Raw genomic sequence first — 17,616 nt, forward strand, 5'->3', positions numbered from 1 at the left:
ATGATTCCATCTCATGTGAACTTTACTAGCCAGAACGTTTGTAAATTCCGAAATTGTTAACGTTATTTATACCAACACTGTTAATGGCTGTCGTAACTTGTTTAGCACTCAAGAGGAGGCCGATACTTAATGCCTTAAACTTTGACACGAAGTTTAGAGAGATGGGAAAGAGCGGAAGAACAATCGTACGGACCTCTAATACAAATGTGATTGTTCTGTGTGTTCACTACTATAAATATATGACACAAACAAGCGAGTTGTGGGCGCAGATGGGGACAATAAGCAGTATAAGGGATGGGCGAAAATTTTCACCCATTCCCGTACTGAGTGTCTGTCTTTCCCCAACAATTTGTAAACTATTGTCTACTGTACATACACTTACCTGATGCGACACAACTTCAGTGATTTTTAGAGTTCTGGTACTATTGACAAAGATGAAGCCCTTGTTTGGGCATGAAAGATAATTTCAAATTTCAAAGCTTTATGATGAGACAATTCCATCATTATAATTATCACATGCACGTCAAGCTTGTCACCAGTAAAGATGCAAATTTTATCAGATTACTTCCCTGTGAGGCGGCACAGTAACAGGGAGGTATGTTTTACTTACGTCGATCCAAACTGAAAATTTTTACCGTTTAGACATTGCTAAATCCCCTATTCCGTCAATTTTCCATTACGGTTAGTGAGAGTTTAATGATTCATTACACCCCGTGTATTTAAGCGCATATGCCAGCAGAATTCTTGCAGCATATTGTGTTTTCATTGAAGGGATAATCTCCTTGTAAAAAGTCATGTGTTTGTTCACAACAAAACCTTCCATGTCCCGAGCTTTGCTCCTGTAAAGGGTCATAATTATGTCGAAATTTCAAATCATGTTCCTTGACAGATTAACCAGAAGATACTCCTGGCATAATTATGTTGTGTGGATTTATGAATTGTAACTGTTTTCGAGGTATTGAGTGTTTTTTTTAGTTTAAATGAACTACATGAATGAGCTTATGCAAAATACGCCTTCATGATAGTAGGCTTCAGGTAAAATAATAATATTTATCCTTTATTGCTGAGGTAGAATGGCAGTCGGCAAGGTAACTACTGTAATTTTAACAGAATATGTGTATAATAGATCAAGTGTTTGAAAAACGCCATTTTCCAGAATAAATCGATTTCTTAATTCCTTTTTTTTTTTACATTTTCGAGATAATTCATTGTTAATTGATTTGAAAAAATGTCTGTATCTGGAATTTAACCTAAATTGTTGTATATATCTTCAAACTTTGAAAATTATGGAAGAAAGAAAAAGAAAACAAGAAATTGATCTTTAAACTTATTTTATGCAAAACTGTTACCACATTTGTTTTTGACGACATCGATATTTCAAAAGTTCTCATTATTCCGAATCTAAATAATAAATTATAGCCATATAGTACGTTTGACGATTAAATCTAAAAAAAAATTGGGTCTGGTCACCGTACTAAAAGCTTTACATTATCATATTTTATCAGGTCGTACTCACGGGAATCTATTGAATAACTTATGTTTAAAATTCGTTTGCAACATAAAATTATTTTAAACAGAGCGAGAAAAATGCATAAAGATCAAGATACGGTAATTGACAATGATAACTTTGGCAAAATATTTTGTTGCATCCATATTTTTTTCTATGCAATGAATGTTTATTATAATTAAGACCTTTTCCATTTAAATGCACCAACCACCATTGATACATGGTCAACAATAAATCAAAATGAAAACAATACCGCTGATATTTTGTAATCGTTATTCTATTTCAATATGTTTTGTTTTTTCAAATATTCTGACTTTATAAAAATTAAATGCAGATTTTATAATTTTTGAAGTTGTAAATAAGTAAGTGATGTCACCAGGTTCCACACAAATGTGCAAAACTTGCATGCATATTGTTTAAAACTGTAAAATTTGCAGTAAATTTTTACAAATAGTAATCACATTAAATACATCTTTTTTTACTTCCTTAAGCAAAAACCTATTAGAATAACAATTGAAAGAATAAAATAAATATGCAGTCACCAAGTAAGAGTGAAATTTCTTATGGACATTAATAATACCTTGTGGTCAATAATTTTTTGAGATTTTTAATGGAAATTTTATGCAATTACACAAAAATTAAATGTTCAAACCACTTTTTAGTATACCTATGGAAAATTCTATTTTTCATGTAGCCAGTTTATGTGTTGTTCAATTGCATCTTCTTTTATTCAGACTGATCTAAATCTGATAATTTCTATACAGGGAAATGCCTGTTCTAAGTCAGGAATATGACAGTAGTTTTACATCGTTTGATGTGTTGGAGCTTTTCACTTTGCAATTTGTTAAGGAACGTTTTGAATTTTCCTTTGGAGTATTTTTGTTATTTTACTCTTTAGTAAAATGCCTTTGAAGTTTTTTTATGCAAAGTTTTTCAATGTCGGTTATGGAAACTTTCTGTTTTGGGTAAATCTTTCCACATTTTCACACATTTTCTTCCCCCATAAACGACGAAACGTTAATTTGGTTCAAGTTTTCAATATATCCGATTAAAAAACTGTCGAAAACATACGATATGAACCTGCGAAGGGTTATAATATAGGGCAAGTGGAAATAAAGATAAATTACCGAACATTTGGATTACTGGTACTGACTCAGTTCTGTTGACAACAAATGTTTGAGTTTGAATCATGGCGGTGTCAAATAATAAAATGTATCTATATCTGTATTGATACGTTGAAGAATTGCTATCGGCTTTATTACAACTGGAAGGTAGAACAAAATTAGTCCCGATTGCAGCTATCCAGTGCTGCTTTTAAGCTTTTGCTTGACTTTTTCTGCCATTGTGTTGTCTTGTATGTTGTTCCAGTCTACAACAGTCCTTGTTTTGATCGGTTGCAGAATGTTGTATGTTGACTGGTTTTCGACGAAATTTGATATAACACATTCTGCATGAAACTTCTAATTTCGTAGGTTTAATATGTGTGCAACTTTAATGTGGTAATTAAACTCATCATAGATATTAGGCACTATAATATTATCATGACAGATCCTTAGATAAGTGAATGTGTAGGGCAATGTCCAGCAAATATGGAGATAAATTAATCTAAAGTCTTATACTATGATATAATAATAGCCATGACTAGTCATGACGTCTTCCATGTTTAAGAATTATGTGGTCGGAAGGCGGTATTGCTGACACATGATCCTCAACCCCTAATAAAAGATATTAGCCTATGTTGGTTTCGTCTGTCATCTTTTGCAACTCTAATTCTTGCATCATTTTGTGATACAACCGTCATCTCATGATGTATAGTCTCAGTTGGTGAATCGTACAGCTATTCTTTTTATCCTTTCTATTCGGTCTGTCTGCTTTTTTGTGTATGGGTCACGTATGATAGCGTCATATGTGATAGATTGCGCCTAAGAAATAGACCAAGAGTCGAACTCGCTTAAACTTATAGAATTATGTTATAGGTTCCGCCTAAATAGGCTAAGAGTCGAACTCGCTTAACCTAATAAAATTATGTTACAGGTTGTGCCTAAATATGCCAAGAGTCGAAATCGCTTAACCTAATTGAATTATGTTGTAGGTCGTCGGGTATTTGAAGTCCAAGGTATCAATGGTTGGTGGTTACCTCTTCTATCATATGTCCACTTCACAGGCACTTGTCTCAGAATTTTATTATCAGAATAATAAATTCTGAAACAAGTGCCTGTTGTCCACTTGGTTGGTAGAAATTACTTAACGTTTCTTTTCATAATGCATGCACTTTTTTCTATCCTATAGAAGGTCGACTATCCGTATACAAAAGAAGAAGGTGACTAACGACAAATAAATTGTTTGATTTATGTGCTTTACGCTGCTTAAGCAGAAACATGCTATAATGCGGTGGATTAAAATACCAGACATATAGATGGATAGGGTAAGATAAAATGCTTTATAACTGAAGTTAAGGAAGCATAACCAAATTATGATTACGATTAACTATTTGATATGTGGATAAGCAGAGTAAGACAGGGAGCAGTCAAAAAAGGCAATCAAAAATCATAAGTCGACGTATATATACAATTTCTTGGTTTAGTGTTTACACTAGAGTAGGGCGATCTATAGATTTAAATATTTAAAAAACAGACCATTTTGTTGAAGACTCTATATGCCTTCTTGATGCCTACACTTTTTTCAGTGTATACATTAACATATATCTTTTACTGTCCCTCTGGTATCTTTCGTCCCTCTTTTAATTTATTAGTTAGCAGCTGAGCACGAACTGTACTACTGTGACTTGATTGTAAGTGTTGCTCTTAACCTATTGCAGTTAATTTAAAATTCATACCAATCTGTTGCACTGGTCAGAAGTTTTAATAAACTACTTTAAAAAAGAACAAGGTGCAAGGTGATGAAATAAAGCATACTTACAATCCTATATATTAAATATTTTAATTGTATTTAATCTCACGATTGATATTATGGTATGTATGTACTTTTTCGATATTGTCATTCAAAAGTTGACAGTTAAAAATTTGCAAATACTATAAAAATGTCTAAACTGAGCTTTCTCATGAAAATCTTCTAAATTTATAAGAAAAAGATATCCATTTGAAATACATGTAAAACATTAAAATTATGTTCCTAATTATCACCTTCAGACTGGCACATCTCAATCCTTACAGCTGAACGGATGTGCTGGATCAGCTCCAGATTATACGAAAACTTCAAATGCCACGATGCCCATAATTATGATTCAATGACACACTACTCCGTGTCAACAGCAAGTTGATCAACCTGGCAATGGAAATGGCCGTTGTGAAGGCATATTTTTTTTAACCGAACCAAAATATTTAATAAACCAAATCGATCCACTAAAAACCTTAATGACTGCCCTAAACCAACTTTACGACAACTTAATGCAAGTGCTCATAAAACTTCTCTAGGGACCAGGCCGGCCGTGCTAGGACTTAACAGCCAGTCAAGGTTTTTAAAAACCACCCTAGCAGTATCAGTATATCAATGCAAATGAATTAAAATCTAATCTAAAGGATTGTAAGTATCCTGTAGCTTATTTCATTGCACTTTATCGACTTGACTGAAATTTCCTACAGCAGTTTTTTTTTAAATTTCTAACCAGTTGAACAGTTTAGTTTGATGAAAGAAATAGCAATGTGGTCATAATTTTATATGAACTGCAAACAGTAGAGAGCAACACGTATTTCAAGTCACACTAATAACCATTTGTATTTTCAATTTATCGTGTGAGGGTTTATGTATAAGTAATTTGATTCTTTTTCATTTTCAACTTTAATAACAATATAGCTAATTATAATTATAATGATCAACTCTTCCAGTGGAAGAAATAGTTACAGTTATTCTCTGATGTTTAGTTGTTGTAGTTTCGAGTCCTCAATTTGGTCAAGGTAATTAAACATGTAGTCGTCTGCTGAATTCAGTATTTGCTGCAAGGTCAACAATGTTAGGATGTTAACGTTATCCTGAAGTTCGATTTCTGATTCGTAATTCTTAATTGGTAGGATATTAGATCTTGGCAGTCCCAATATCTGTGAAACTCGATCTACAGTTTCTTGTACGCCGGGACTGAAGAAAACTTGTGATAGATTTTCACTTGTAGCCTCACACACTTTGTCTATTTTGGTAAGTAATACAATCTGAGGGATGCCTGCACAAAAATAAAAATTATAGTTTTAGACGCCTTTACCTTTCATTTCATTTTTGGTACTTGAATATTTAGATTTTGAAAGATATTTATATGCAGCTATTGAACCCTGAGAAAATAAATATCAAAACCTCATTGTGATACTTCGTTGACATCATACTGTAATTTTCATTTCATTTGTTAACATCTCATAATCAATCTATATATCTATCGGTCTTTAATTCGGCTTTCTCTGTATTTTATGATGATATAGGAATAATCGTTTAACACAACAAAACCTTCGCGTATCAGACTGTTATTATGAAGTACGGCAATACTATAATACTTATTCCACTTGCAAAGGCTCGAACTTGAGTTCCAAGATATTTAATTCCTGAAGACGGTCGGGAATATGACAGTTGTAATCTTTTCGTTTGGAATGTTTGAGCTTTTGATTTTGCCATTTAATTAAGGACTTTCCGTTTTAAATTTTCCTCCGAGTTCAGTATTTTTGTTATTTTCCATTTTAGCATATGTCAAAATTCTAGAAATATCATTTTTTTTGGTTATGAGATACACATCGACAATATCAGATTCATTAGAGTTCAATGCATCACCCAATTGGATTGTGAATTCCATAAACGTAACTGAATAAGAATGAGTTTGTTTACCTCTTTGGTTCATGTGAATCTGAAATCCCTTCATCTTTTCTATAACCTTCTCCGGCATAACGTCTACAGTACTGCCATCAATAACAAACACAACACAATGTATTTTGTCAGCGAATTGTGGTTTGGCAACAAATCCCGCTGTGTCAGGTGTAACTGGTGCTGATGGATTGAACTAAAATGAAAATATAAGTTGCTGAATATCCGGTTTAAGCAACGTTATATCTTTTCTGTAATATTTAAATTTGAAGGATACTTTTGGCAGCTTAATGTAGTTAGCCGAATTCAATACATTCCTCTATTTTGTATTTCTATAATTTATGTTCAGATCACTGCTACGAATATGTCTACCTGGAATCGATCAGGTAAATTACCATCGAGTAGATAGCACATTCTATGGGCATCCATTCCCTGGTCGGCTTCTAGTCCTCTAGTATCATGTAGTCTGAAATTCAATGGTTTTCCGGATACACCATTTCTGATTTGGTACATTCGATACTGGCGGAAAAAATCATAAATACAAAAAGTTATGTATCATTATTTGGTAACAGAAATCTCTTTGGATCAGTTTAAAAGCAATGAACGTTAATTCAAATTATAAACATATAACTGCAACATGATTTAAAATGTCTGGACGAGAAGTCATGATACACTGTTTTGGGAATTTTCCTATCTTAGTTAGTCAATATGCCATTAAACAGAGGTGGATTATGATGTCAGTTTAAATATCAAGTGTTTACTGACTTTCAAGTAAAGGTCACTCTCATAAGAAAAACGTGAACACATGAAAATAATTAATTTTAATATATAAAAAGGAATTACGAAAATACTGCACAGTATAACAGCCCACATTAATCATCAAAACTTTGCTTCTACATAAAATAAAACATCACAGTATACTTATCAATTTTCCAGAAGTATCGAAAAGTTATATTCAGTTATATTGGAAATAAATATACCACAAACAACTTCAGACATAAATTGCAATAAGTCATACAATAAACGTTTAGTTTCAGGTAAGATTCATTTTCCTTATTATTTTTCATATTTATGCCATTTTCAAAATTTTTTAAACATAAATTAACAGTACTGCAGATTCATTTGTGTGTGCAAGTTAAATGACGTAATGCGGTTATTTTTCCAACTGAAATTGAATTTGATGACTGAATGTACCTTTAGACCTATACATTGTTGTGTATTTTATCGGCATAATCAAAATAAGCACGATCGTAGATATTTGTCTCATTAAATAAAACCATGCAATAATTAAACATTATCCTTAATCACTGAGGCTATAAACTTTATTTTAATAGTTTAACCCAAATGACTCGCAATGAACCAATCTGAGAAAAAGAAAAAAGACGCAAGGCTGTGCATCAATGAGACAAGAACAATTAAAACAGTGAAGATACGAATAGCTTGAGCTGAAAAATTTGGTTTGAATCATTTTTTAAATGGTGACAAAATAATATAAGTTCAGCCTCTATGATATACTCACAACAGTTGTTAAGCTATGTTCTGCATTACCACTACAAGCCTGTCTAGTTATGTAACCTCGGAAAACAGAGTTAATGGTATTGAAGAAACTTGTCTTTCCAGCTCCTACTTGTCCGACCAACAAAACACGTGCTTGTGGAACATTTAATTCCTTCAAAGGTTTGTATCTTTCTATCTTTCCTTTCAGTGTTCCTAATAACTGATTGAAAATAATACGTTTCTAATAGTATATAACAAGGCATCGTCTTAAATATGTTGTCTTGACAGAAAATGAAATGAAAGTTCTCATTCTATGTACATTTGTATGAGAGTTCCTCACATCTGTGTATGTTCCTTAACTAGTACGTAAATTAAAAAATTCCGTGTATGAAATGCAACATTAAAGTAATTTTCACAACAAGTTTCTCAACATGATCTTTGAGGATCTGGAATTATCTTAAAAACGTACATTACAGTTTATTCTAGATCTAGTTATGTGTATCTAGTAACTCTTTACATGCATATAAAATTAAAGAATGAGGTTAGTAAATACTTATAGAATTATTGTTGTTTACTATTGCAACAATGTCCAAGGTAAGGGGAGAATTTGGTCCATCTTACTAGTTTAACCCCGCCCGCCACATACTGCATGTGTCTGTCCCAAGCTAGGAACCTGTAATTCGGTGGTTGTCTTTGTTGCTGTTTTACATATCAAAAACATCAGCTCAGTTATAATAAAATTTAATTGTTTGTTTTAAATTACGCAACTGAATGCTTCAATTCAATTTTCCTTTTTTTTCGCATAAAATCCTCCATGTTATTCTGTAACTTTGTTCTGGTAATAGGTAAACATTTCAATTATTCAATTATGAGAATTATATGGAAATGAGAGGCGAAAGATATCAAAGGAGCATTCAATCTCACAAGTCGTCTACAAACAATACCGTGGCAAAAACATGGGAAAAAACGGGGGGAAAAACGACGAAAAGGCACATAACAGTACATAAAATACAACACAGAAAACTAAAGATTACGAAACACGAAATCCACCTGGCGCCCACAACATAGGGTCTACGGAAGAAAAAGACTAGTTATCTTCCTTTGAATTGTCCTACCAACAAACACGTACTTTGGGATTTTAAATTCCTTCACATATTTTATCTTTCTTTTTTTTTGTTTTGTTCAGTGTTTCAAATAACTGATACTAAAATGGCATTGTCATATTTATAAAAAAAAAAAAAATTCAAATTGCAATAGTACTATTTAGTCTGTTTTGGTGACTCTGTACTTATACATCTCATCATTGTGTTATTGTTCTATGGTAATTTTTTATTTTTGTCTTTCATTTTTGCTAATATGCTTTGTCTATAAGCCTTTTTGTGTTTCTTTTTGACATATAACAAGGCTCTGTACTTATACATCCCGTCATTGTGTTATTGTTCTATGATAATTTGTTTGTGTTTTTTTTTTACATATGTACATATGACAGGGCTCTGTCCGTATACATCCCATCATTGTGTTAATGTGATAATGTTTGTTTACATATTTGTTTGTTTTTGTAGTGATTAAGATAAAAACACAATGTTGACTGCCATATTCCTTTTTTTTATTTTTTCCAATTATGTCTGTTTGTTTTATTCACACATCGTTGTCATTATAATGGAATTTAATGCGAATGTCATACATGTGAGAGGTTCAGCTAGCTACATAACCAGGTTTAATCCATTATTTTCTACTTAAGAAAATATCTGTACCAAGTCAGGAATTTGACATTTGAGTTTGCCATTTAATTAGGGACTTTCCGTTTTGAATTTTCCTGGGAGTTCAGTATTTTTGTGATTTCACGTTTATTATTGTTACTTCACATTTTAGATTTTCGGAACTTATACATCAAATTGAGAATAGAAATAGGGAATGTGTCAAAGCGACAACAACCCGAAAATAGAGCAGACAACAGCCGAAGGCCACCAATGGGTCTTCAATGTAGCGAGAAACTCCCCCACCTGGAGGCGTCCTTCAGCTGACCCCTAAAAAAATATGTATACTAGCTCAGTGATAATGAACGTCATAGTTTACTCCGAATTATACACAAGAAACTAAAATTAAAAATTATACATATATGATACTGAGAATAAGTTATGACTTCATATATATCTATACTTCTCAGCTGTAAATGTTCCTTAGTAAATGAATACAATATTTCATACATAAAAGAAAAAAAGAAAGGTAACTATATGAACCAAGTACTCACCAAGAGATGTGTTTCCCGAACAATTTTTTTTTGATTATTATTTTACTCAGGAGTTTGTTCTGTATTCAACGAGAAAAGTGAATACCAACTACACTTAGTAAACTTGACAAATATGCAAGTCACAGTTAAGTTTGTTCAAATATGGACTCAAATTTATAAAGGATACAGACAAAAATATTGTCTTCAAATGCAGACCAGATAAGCTAAAACAATAAACTGGCTTACCTCTGTATTCCACTGAGGAGTTTTTCTCCATGGTTCTTCAAGCTCTGCCTTGGTATCTGAGACTGAGAGTAAATATGATGTATATATATTTTTTTTGCCGGATATTCGAAATCCTCTGGTGTTATCAATATAGTGCCATGATAATTTTGCCCATTAACTCAAATTTTCGTTCATAATTTGATTACATATAGTCATCTATGAAAATTAATTTTGCCCATTAACTCAAATTTTCGTTCATAATTTGATTACATATAGTCATCTATGAAAATGTTATAAAATCCTTGTTATTTTTCATCGTTTTTGAAAGAAAAAAGGATCCAATGTTAAATGTATGCTAGAGAGAATTTTTTAGATTCCCCCTACATTTTCATGGTCATATCGTTTTCTGATGCGCGATATATCAGACCAAGAGCAAATCAAGAATTAATTTTAATAATATTGCATTTTTTGTTGCATTTGAATCAACTATATGTATCCCGACCATCCAACTTATTCTAGACAAAAATTTTGCTTAATAGACTTAGTTTTGAATAAAAAAAAATCTAAAAATACCTTCAATAGTTTTTAAAGTTATGAACTGGCATGATAGAACTAATTATAGTTTACAAATCTAATATAAAAAATCAAATCTAAATGGTACAATTTCGCAATCAAATACAATGTTTTTATGCAAATACCAAAAACAATTTTATTGTCTTATTAATATTGTTAAAGTTCAGCGTAATATTATTTATAGATCTGCAATTTCCGTTTCTTATTTGGATGTCATCAAGATAATTTATAATTCGTATATACTGCTTGTTTATATTTGATTCTTCAATATTCTTGTCTTTCCATTTATTTCAGTTGTACGTCTTACCTTCTACGGAGTAAACTTCTATATCTGTAACGTGTGTGTGTCCATTGGTGAAGGAATCTAATGTTTCTCCATTTGTCGAGTATGAGTTGCCAAAAGAACCTGCGGCTACATTCAGCGGAAAATATCCACTAATTTGATTGATCGTACCATTAAATGTTGGCATATCGTGTCCACCACCAAACGTTGGGCCATATGATGAAGTATCATATGTAGAATAAGTAGTAGTTTTGACAGGTAGTTTTACTGGATTCCAATTTCCACTTTGATAGAGTCGAAACAAAAATGCATGTCCGTCATCTCGCCAACTCTCAGTACTGGCCCAACTTATGGAAGTATATCCACCATAAACTGAGTTGTTAATGTTAAACATAATAGTAACTGTCGGACCTTTGTTATTGCACTTTGTGTGGAATGCAGTAGCATCACAGCCGTCCGTAGTTGCTTTAAATAAAAGTGTGTATCTTTTATTCCCACCGAGCCACTCATTCATTTGTTTTTGATCACTCTTCTTGAATGTAACTGCCATGTTACCAGTCTTTATAAAATAGATAGAATTTAATGAATCATTTCAAGATGAATATTGAATTGTGGAAACGTACGTTTATTATAGTAGTTTTGATTTGTCGCAAAAATTTATTTAGTGAATAAAATATGAAGAATATTTAAGAAAATGCGATGAGTAGTGCCTATAATGTTACTCGTGGAAATTTATCATTATATTCGATTTCACACACAATACAAAATAAATCTTTCTGAAATTATCCTTTCATAAATCTATAAATTGATTGGAAACTAAGGTTTCAACTTTCTCAGGGAAATTTGACCTTTTCAACAGATCTTTAAAGTTTGTTCTAGATGTTGTGCTATCCAGGGTAAGGAAAATGGTTGAGCACTCACAAACATGTGTCTGTCCCAAGTCAGGAGCCTGGATTCAGTGGTTGTCGTTGGTTCATGTCTGTTATATTTGTTTTTTTCGTAAATTGATTTTTAATCCATTAGGCCGTTGTTTTTTTTTCAATTAAATGTTTAATATTTTTCATGAATGGGACATTGTAATGCCGACTATATGGTATGGGTCTCTCTCATTGTTGAAAGCCTTATTGTTGCCTATAATTGCTTATATCGACTTCGTTTGAACTTTGATTGATAGTTACCTCACTGGCAATCATACCACATCTCCTTCTTTGAATTTAGTTAATAGTTTTTACCTTTTTTGTCGAGCGTCGTCGATTTCGTCGTATGTGACGTCCTTAAGGGCATACGATACAGTTACAGGGGAGGTAATGACGTTGCTAACGTAAATTGTTATTTTCGCGACGTCAAACGGTGACTTATCGGGAAAAGATGCAGTTTTCGGCTAATTTTTAGCATTCAAACTGATTTAACTTGAAAACGAGTTCATTGACCCCCCTTTTTTAAAATGGCATTTGGTTTGATTACTTAAGAAGATTATGTGTACCAATTTTCAATAAAACGTAAATAGTGCATTTTTTTTTTAATTTGATAAATATACAGCCAAAAATTACGTTTTTTTTCCTACAATCGTGATCATTTGATAAATTTGAGTTATTTGTAAAAATAAAATGTACAAATTTATGCAATATTTATATAACACACAAATTACAAATAATTTAACAAAAAACAGATCGTTTTTATCTTTTAAAACAAAAAAGTTATGTATTTCTATCAAAAGGAAAAATATGTCCACAAATCCGTATTTTGAGGAAATATCTGAAATTTGAACATCAATTTACTCAAAAAGTAGCACATGAAGGTATATTTTGTATAACATATTTGATTTGATTAGATTTAAAATAGCCTATATGCACATTTTCATCAACTTGTAAATACAGGATCAAAACTGTATCGTATGCCCTTAAATATACACTCTGTGGTTTGAAATAATAAACAATCCCGGTTTTTTTTCACCAGACAGAAGCTTGTTTATGGCAAGGACGTATAACTAACATACTAATATACGTCCTTGTTTATGGTCATAAGATAGTATCCATATGTTAAATTTTGTGAAAACAAAAAACAAACCCATGTTTAACCGTATTTCACTTATACTTAATTTTTCTGCCAGTTAACATTACATGCACTATGTGGTTAAAGTTTTATACATTTTATTAACTTTATTAAACTCCATGATTTGTGCCAAACCTGGACAGAAGCTTCTGTATGATCAAAAGCTGGTATCTAAGACATTTTTTTGCAAAAAAATCATTTCCTTTTTTCAACGTATATTACTTGTAAATGGACTAAGCTTTCCTTCAAGTTAATATTACATACAGTTTTGAGACATTTATTTGATTCATAAACATGATAAACGGCCATCATCGATATTGAACAAACTTGAACATAAGCTTCTTACAATAAAAAGATATCGTATATAGAGGAAAATGTAAAAGCTATCTTCCTTATCATTTGTTTATTCTGTAAATTTGTGTTTCTACTCTTTTATAAATCTTTAGATTTGATTGCATACTGTATTCATTTTTCACGAGCATAACTTGTTTTCATACATTTCAAATGTTTTTTTTTCATTAACTTTAAATCTTATATCTGCATTCCCCTATCACACTGAAGACATAGACAACAGCAAAAGTAGGCGAGACACTGGGTTCCGCGGAACCCTTTGTGAATTTTGTATACATACATGTTTAACTCCTCTTCAAATATATCGGTTCTTAAACATCCTGGCTTTCGAACATTCAGTTAAAGATAAATCCAGAAAAGTTGTGGGTTTTCAGACGCAGCGGTTTTCATCATTTTTACAAACGGGATAGCACATTCTAATGGGATTCTAGCTAATTTTCAACGCGATCGTGTTTACCGATCCTGTAACTTTAGTTATACGATTCGGGTAAACTTTTCGATCCTTTAAACTAACTTATTCTTCAAAACTGTTTTATAGTGAGCTGTTTAGTATCTTTGAATATTGTTTTTATCGGTATACATATCGATAAATCAAAACCCAACTAAATATTACTGTTATACACATGTGTACATTCACGGTTCTGCAAGATGTCGAACCTTATAATTTTGTATTGCACAAAGTCAGGGTTTTCCTAGGAATGTTAATGACGTCTTCACATTAAATCAGTAAAATGTGGGATGTGTACTGATAAATATTTTAGTATTAGATACATGTATGATAGTTGCTATTGGCTTCATACTAGCTTATAAGGTAACGCCGAGTACTTACATATTAGTGCATTGTGTCCTATAATATATGTGTTTTTGAAAGTTTTTATCGTTCAGTTGATTTTTATGCCCCACATACGATAGTAGAGGGGCATTATGTTTTCTGGTCTGTGCGTCCGTTCGTCCGTCTGTTCGTTCGTCCGTCTGTCCCGCTTCAGGTTAAAGTTTTTGGTCAAGGTAGTTTTTGATGAAGCTGAAGTCCAATCAACTTGAAACTTACTACACTTGTTGCTTTTGGTATGATCTTTCTGATTTTAAGACCAAATTTGACTTTTGACCCCAATTTCAAGGTTCACTGAACATAGAAAATGAAAGTGGAAGTTTCAGGTTAAAGTTTTTGGTCAAGGTAGTTTTTGATGAAGCTGAAGTCCAATCAAATTGAAACTTAGTACACATGTTGCTTATGACATGATCTTTCTAATTTTAATGCCAAATTAGATTATTTTCCCAATTTCACGGTCCATTGAACATGGAAAATGATAGTGCGAGTGGGGCATCCGTGTACTTTGGACACATTCTTGTTAGAGTTTGTCCTTGTGCTGTGCTATTACACCACTGACCAAGGTTCGGGGAGGGTTGGGACACGAGCAAACATTATGTAAGTCATGAGCCTGTAGTTTAGTGTTTGTTGTTTGTTGCTGTTTATCATATTTAATGGTTTGGACGGGTTCTTCGTTTCTAAATTATTTATGTATTAAGCCATTTTTCTCTATTCTTTATTGTTATATTTAAGCACCTCATTATTCTCTCGTCTATTTTTCCCTCATTTATCTCTATTCTTTACAATTCTTTATATCTTTTGCCAATTAATTATTCTCTATTCTGTAGTGTTATCCCAATCTGCACCATCATTTTTTTTTTATTTACACAATTCAGACCTTTAATTTTCTGTTGTTTTACATTTATCAGTTCGGGGCCTTTTATGGCTTACTTACCATGCGGTAAGGGTTTCGCTCATCGTTGATGATCGTATGGTGACTTATTGTAGGTACAACCTGTAATGCCATTTGGCCTCTAGTGAAGAGTTGCTTCATTGACAATCATACCGCATTTTTTTTAGTTTGATGTGAGTCAGTGACAATCACATCCAAATGAATTACAAGATCTTGACTTGTAACATGTACACAAAGAATGCGGCGGTGTTAAACATGTTTATGAACGCTCAACTCAGTCTACCTCACGGCAGCTACACCTCTAACTTCAATAACAGGGGGGTGGGGGCAGTTTTGTTTATAAATGTACAAATAGAGGCAAGGTGTGTGGGCAAGCAGAATAAAACAGTATAAAACAACAGAATGTCAAGAATAAAATTGAGAATGGAATCGGTTGAAAGAGATAACAACCTGAAAAAAAAAGCAGAACAATTTCATGATTTGTCTTACCTGTTAACCCAATTCCTTTAAAAAAAAGACTCTCTCTTCTTTCAGCCTGACAGAAAGCACAATGGTCAATAACCATAAATTCAATAAAGGATTTCCAGAAAATTACATCAACGTTTTCATAAATTTAACGGGGACGTTAAATCTGTCATGATAAATATTGGTTTTACCTGTGTGGTATACTAACAAAGATGCACTGAACAAATATTTCATTAGTTTTCCGATTAGATTAATCTCTGGTTATAGTTAGTTGTGAAACTTTTAAAATATACCTCGGCTTAATTTATGATATTCTAGACTGAAAGTTTATGTCGTTATGTATAGCATATATTTCCTGATCTTTATTTGCCTGAAATTACTATTTAAAAAATATTAGATTTCTGAATAAAATACTGTGTCCCTATTTGAAAAAATAAAAATAAAAAATATGACAATTACAAGATTCGTTCATGCATTTAAATAAAGAATTACAAATATTGTACTTTAAATCTATAGAACAACACTATCTTATAAATTATCATCAATGCAATTTAATGCTTTGTATACAAAAAAATATGTACTATCCATGATACTATGAAACATTGTGAAGGGAAATCAAGGCAACTCATCGGTTGTTTTTTTTATAAACTTTAAGGACTTTATCCATTTCATCGTAACTGAAACTAATTTTACCGTCTGAAGGGAATGTGCCAGTTATATCTATATTTTGATTAAGCTTTCAGTTTTTACTTTGAATTGAAAAAAATAGTTATCTTTCAAATTGATCAATTGGTAGTTAGTTGCTTTATAATGCACAACCGCATCACTATTTATGGCCCACATATCTATATTTTTAAAATTTGATATAGTTTTACTGTGAAGTTATGTATATAGCTGCTACTGTAATTTATTTATAAATGTTTGGTTAATGTTTTTGGACGCTGAACTCCTACATACCATATACAGATATTTCAAATAAATCACACTAAAGCTGCTTTTATCTTGCATTTAACCTTTTGTTCAGATATGGTGCCATAATGCTTTTCCTCCGCTTTTTTATTTGTTATTATAATTTTCAACATTATTCCACCTGTTTGCCTTAAGGATTCCTGTGAGTTAGTGAACCAATCCCATGAATGGTTACCATAATAAGGACCACCATCTGAAATTTTCCGAGCCGCCTTTGAAATTTTACAACAGTATGCCGTTATCTTGGGTAAAGAAATAAATGTGAAACAAATTTCGTGAGGGGTTTTGATTTAAGAATGCCTAGACTTAAAATCTTTTATTGTATACTATGTAGATGCATTAGAAACCTTTGTTTGGAACTTCTATGTTGGCATGGAACCGACAGCAAAAAAGTCAAAATTACAAAATCCTTCAAAAGTAATAAAACTTCATAGACATATTGAATGTTTGTGTAGATGTCGTCATTTGACTTTGGAATTTCCAAAATGTCTGCCTTAAAGAACGATTTTCTCAGTTAAAAAGGTAGGTCAAACCCACTGAAACTTTGAAGGTAATACTATGTTCTCTATCATCTCAGGAAGTTGAAGAGCATGTATGTGCATTCACTGTTTAAAACTCCTAACATGGCTGCAGTTTAGTGCCAATGTGGGAAGGGTGGGATTCGATATTGCTTGCAATAGCACTTCTAGTATATACTTCATTTATAATCTATCGTGTAGAGCCCAGAACTGATTACGTGTGTGTGTGTGTTAACGCTCTTCAACTTCCTACTTTATTTCTCCTTTCTAATTATTTTTATTAATGAAAACGCGTGTCTGACTTATACAACTTTGAAGCTGCATTCCATGGTGCGTTTATTTGTATGATCTTGTATCAAGTTTTCCATATCACCCTGGTTCATGCCTTTTGCAGGATCTACCAATCTGTAATTTGTTCTCGTTCTGAA

The 17,616-nt window shown here is 32.2% G+C and overlaps 1 protein-coding gene across 1 annotated transcript; it reads right to left on the bottom strand.

The window, feature by feature from the left end:
- Window positions 1-5,311: 5,311 nt before the first annotated feature.
- On the bottom strand, window positions 5,312-15,875 carry LOC139516354 (interferon-induced protein 44-like). The gene is made up of 7 exons (XM_071306417.1): window positions 15,726-15,875; window positions 11,137-11,671; window positions 10,278-10,339; window positions 7,824-8,021; window positions 6,677-6,823; window positions 6,329-6,500; window positions 5,312-5,681 (listed from the first exon to the last, which is right to left on the bottom strand). Exons 2-7 carry the CDS (start codon window positions 11,660-11,662, stop codon window positions 5,371-5,373), a joined length of 1,416 nt encoding a protein of 471 aa, XP_071162518.1. The 5' UTR covers window positions 11,663-11,671; window positions 15,726-15,875; the 3' UTR covers window positions 5,312-5,370.
- Window positions 15,876-17,616: the final 1,741 nt, after the last annotated feature.

The sequence above is a fragment of the Mytilus edulis genome, chromosome 3 (assembly GCF_963676685.1).
Source record: "Mytilus edulis chromosome 3, xbMytEdul2.2, whole genome shotgun sequence".
Lineage (NCBI taxonomy): Eukaryota > Metazoa > Mollusca > Bivalvia > Mytilida > Mytilidae > Mytilus > Mytilus edulis.

Excerpts from the sequence above, each read along its gene's own strand:
- LOC139516354 (XM_071306417.1), bottom strand. The coding sequence starts at position 11,662 with ATGGCAGTTACATTCAAGAAGAGTGATCAAAAACAAATGAATGAGTGG. Across the intron at positions 10,340-11,136 it reads AGAAGTTTACTCCGTAGAAG|TCTCAGATACCAAGGCAGAG; the intron begins GTAAGACGTACA and ends ATTTACTCTCAG. Across the intron at positions 6,824-7,823 it reads AACATAGCTTAACAACTGTT|TATCGAATGTACCAAATCAG; the intron begins GTGAGTATATCA and ends TTTTTCCGCCAG.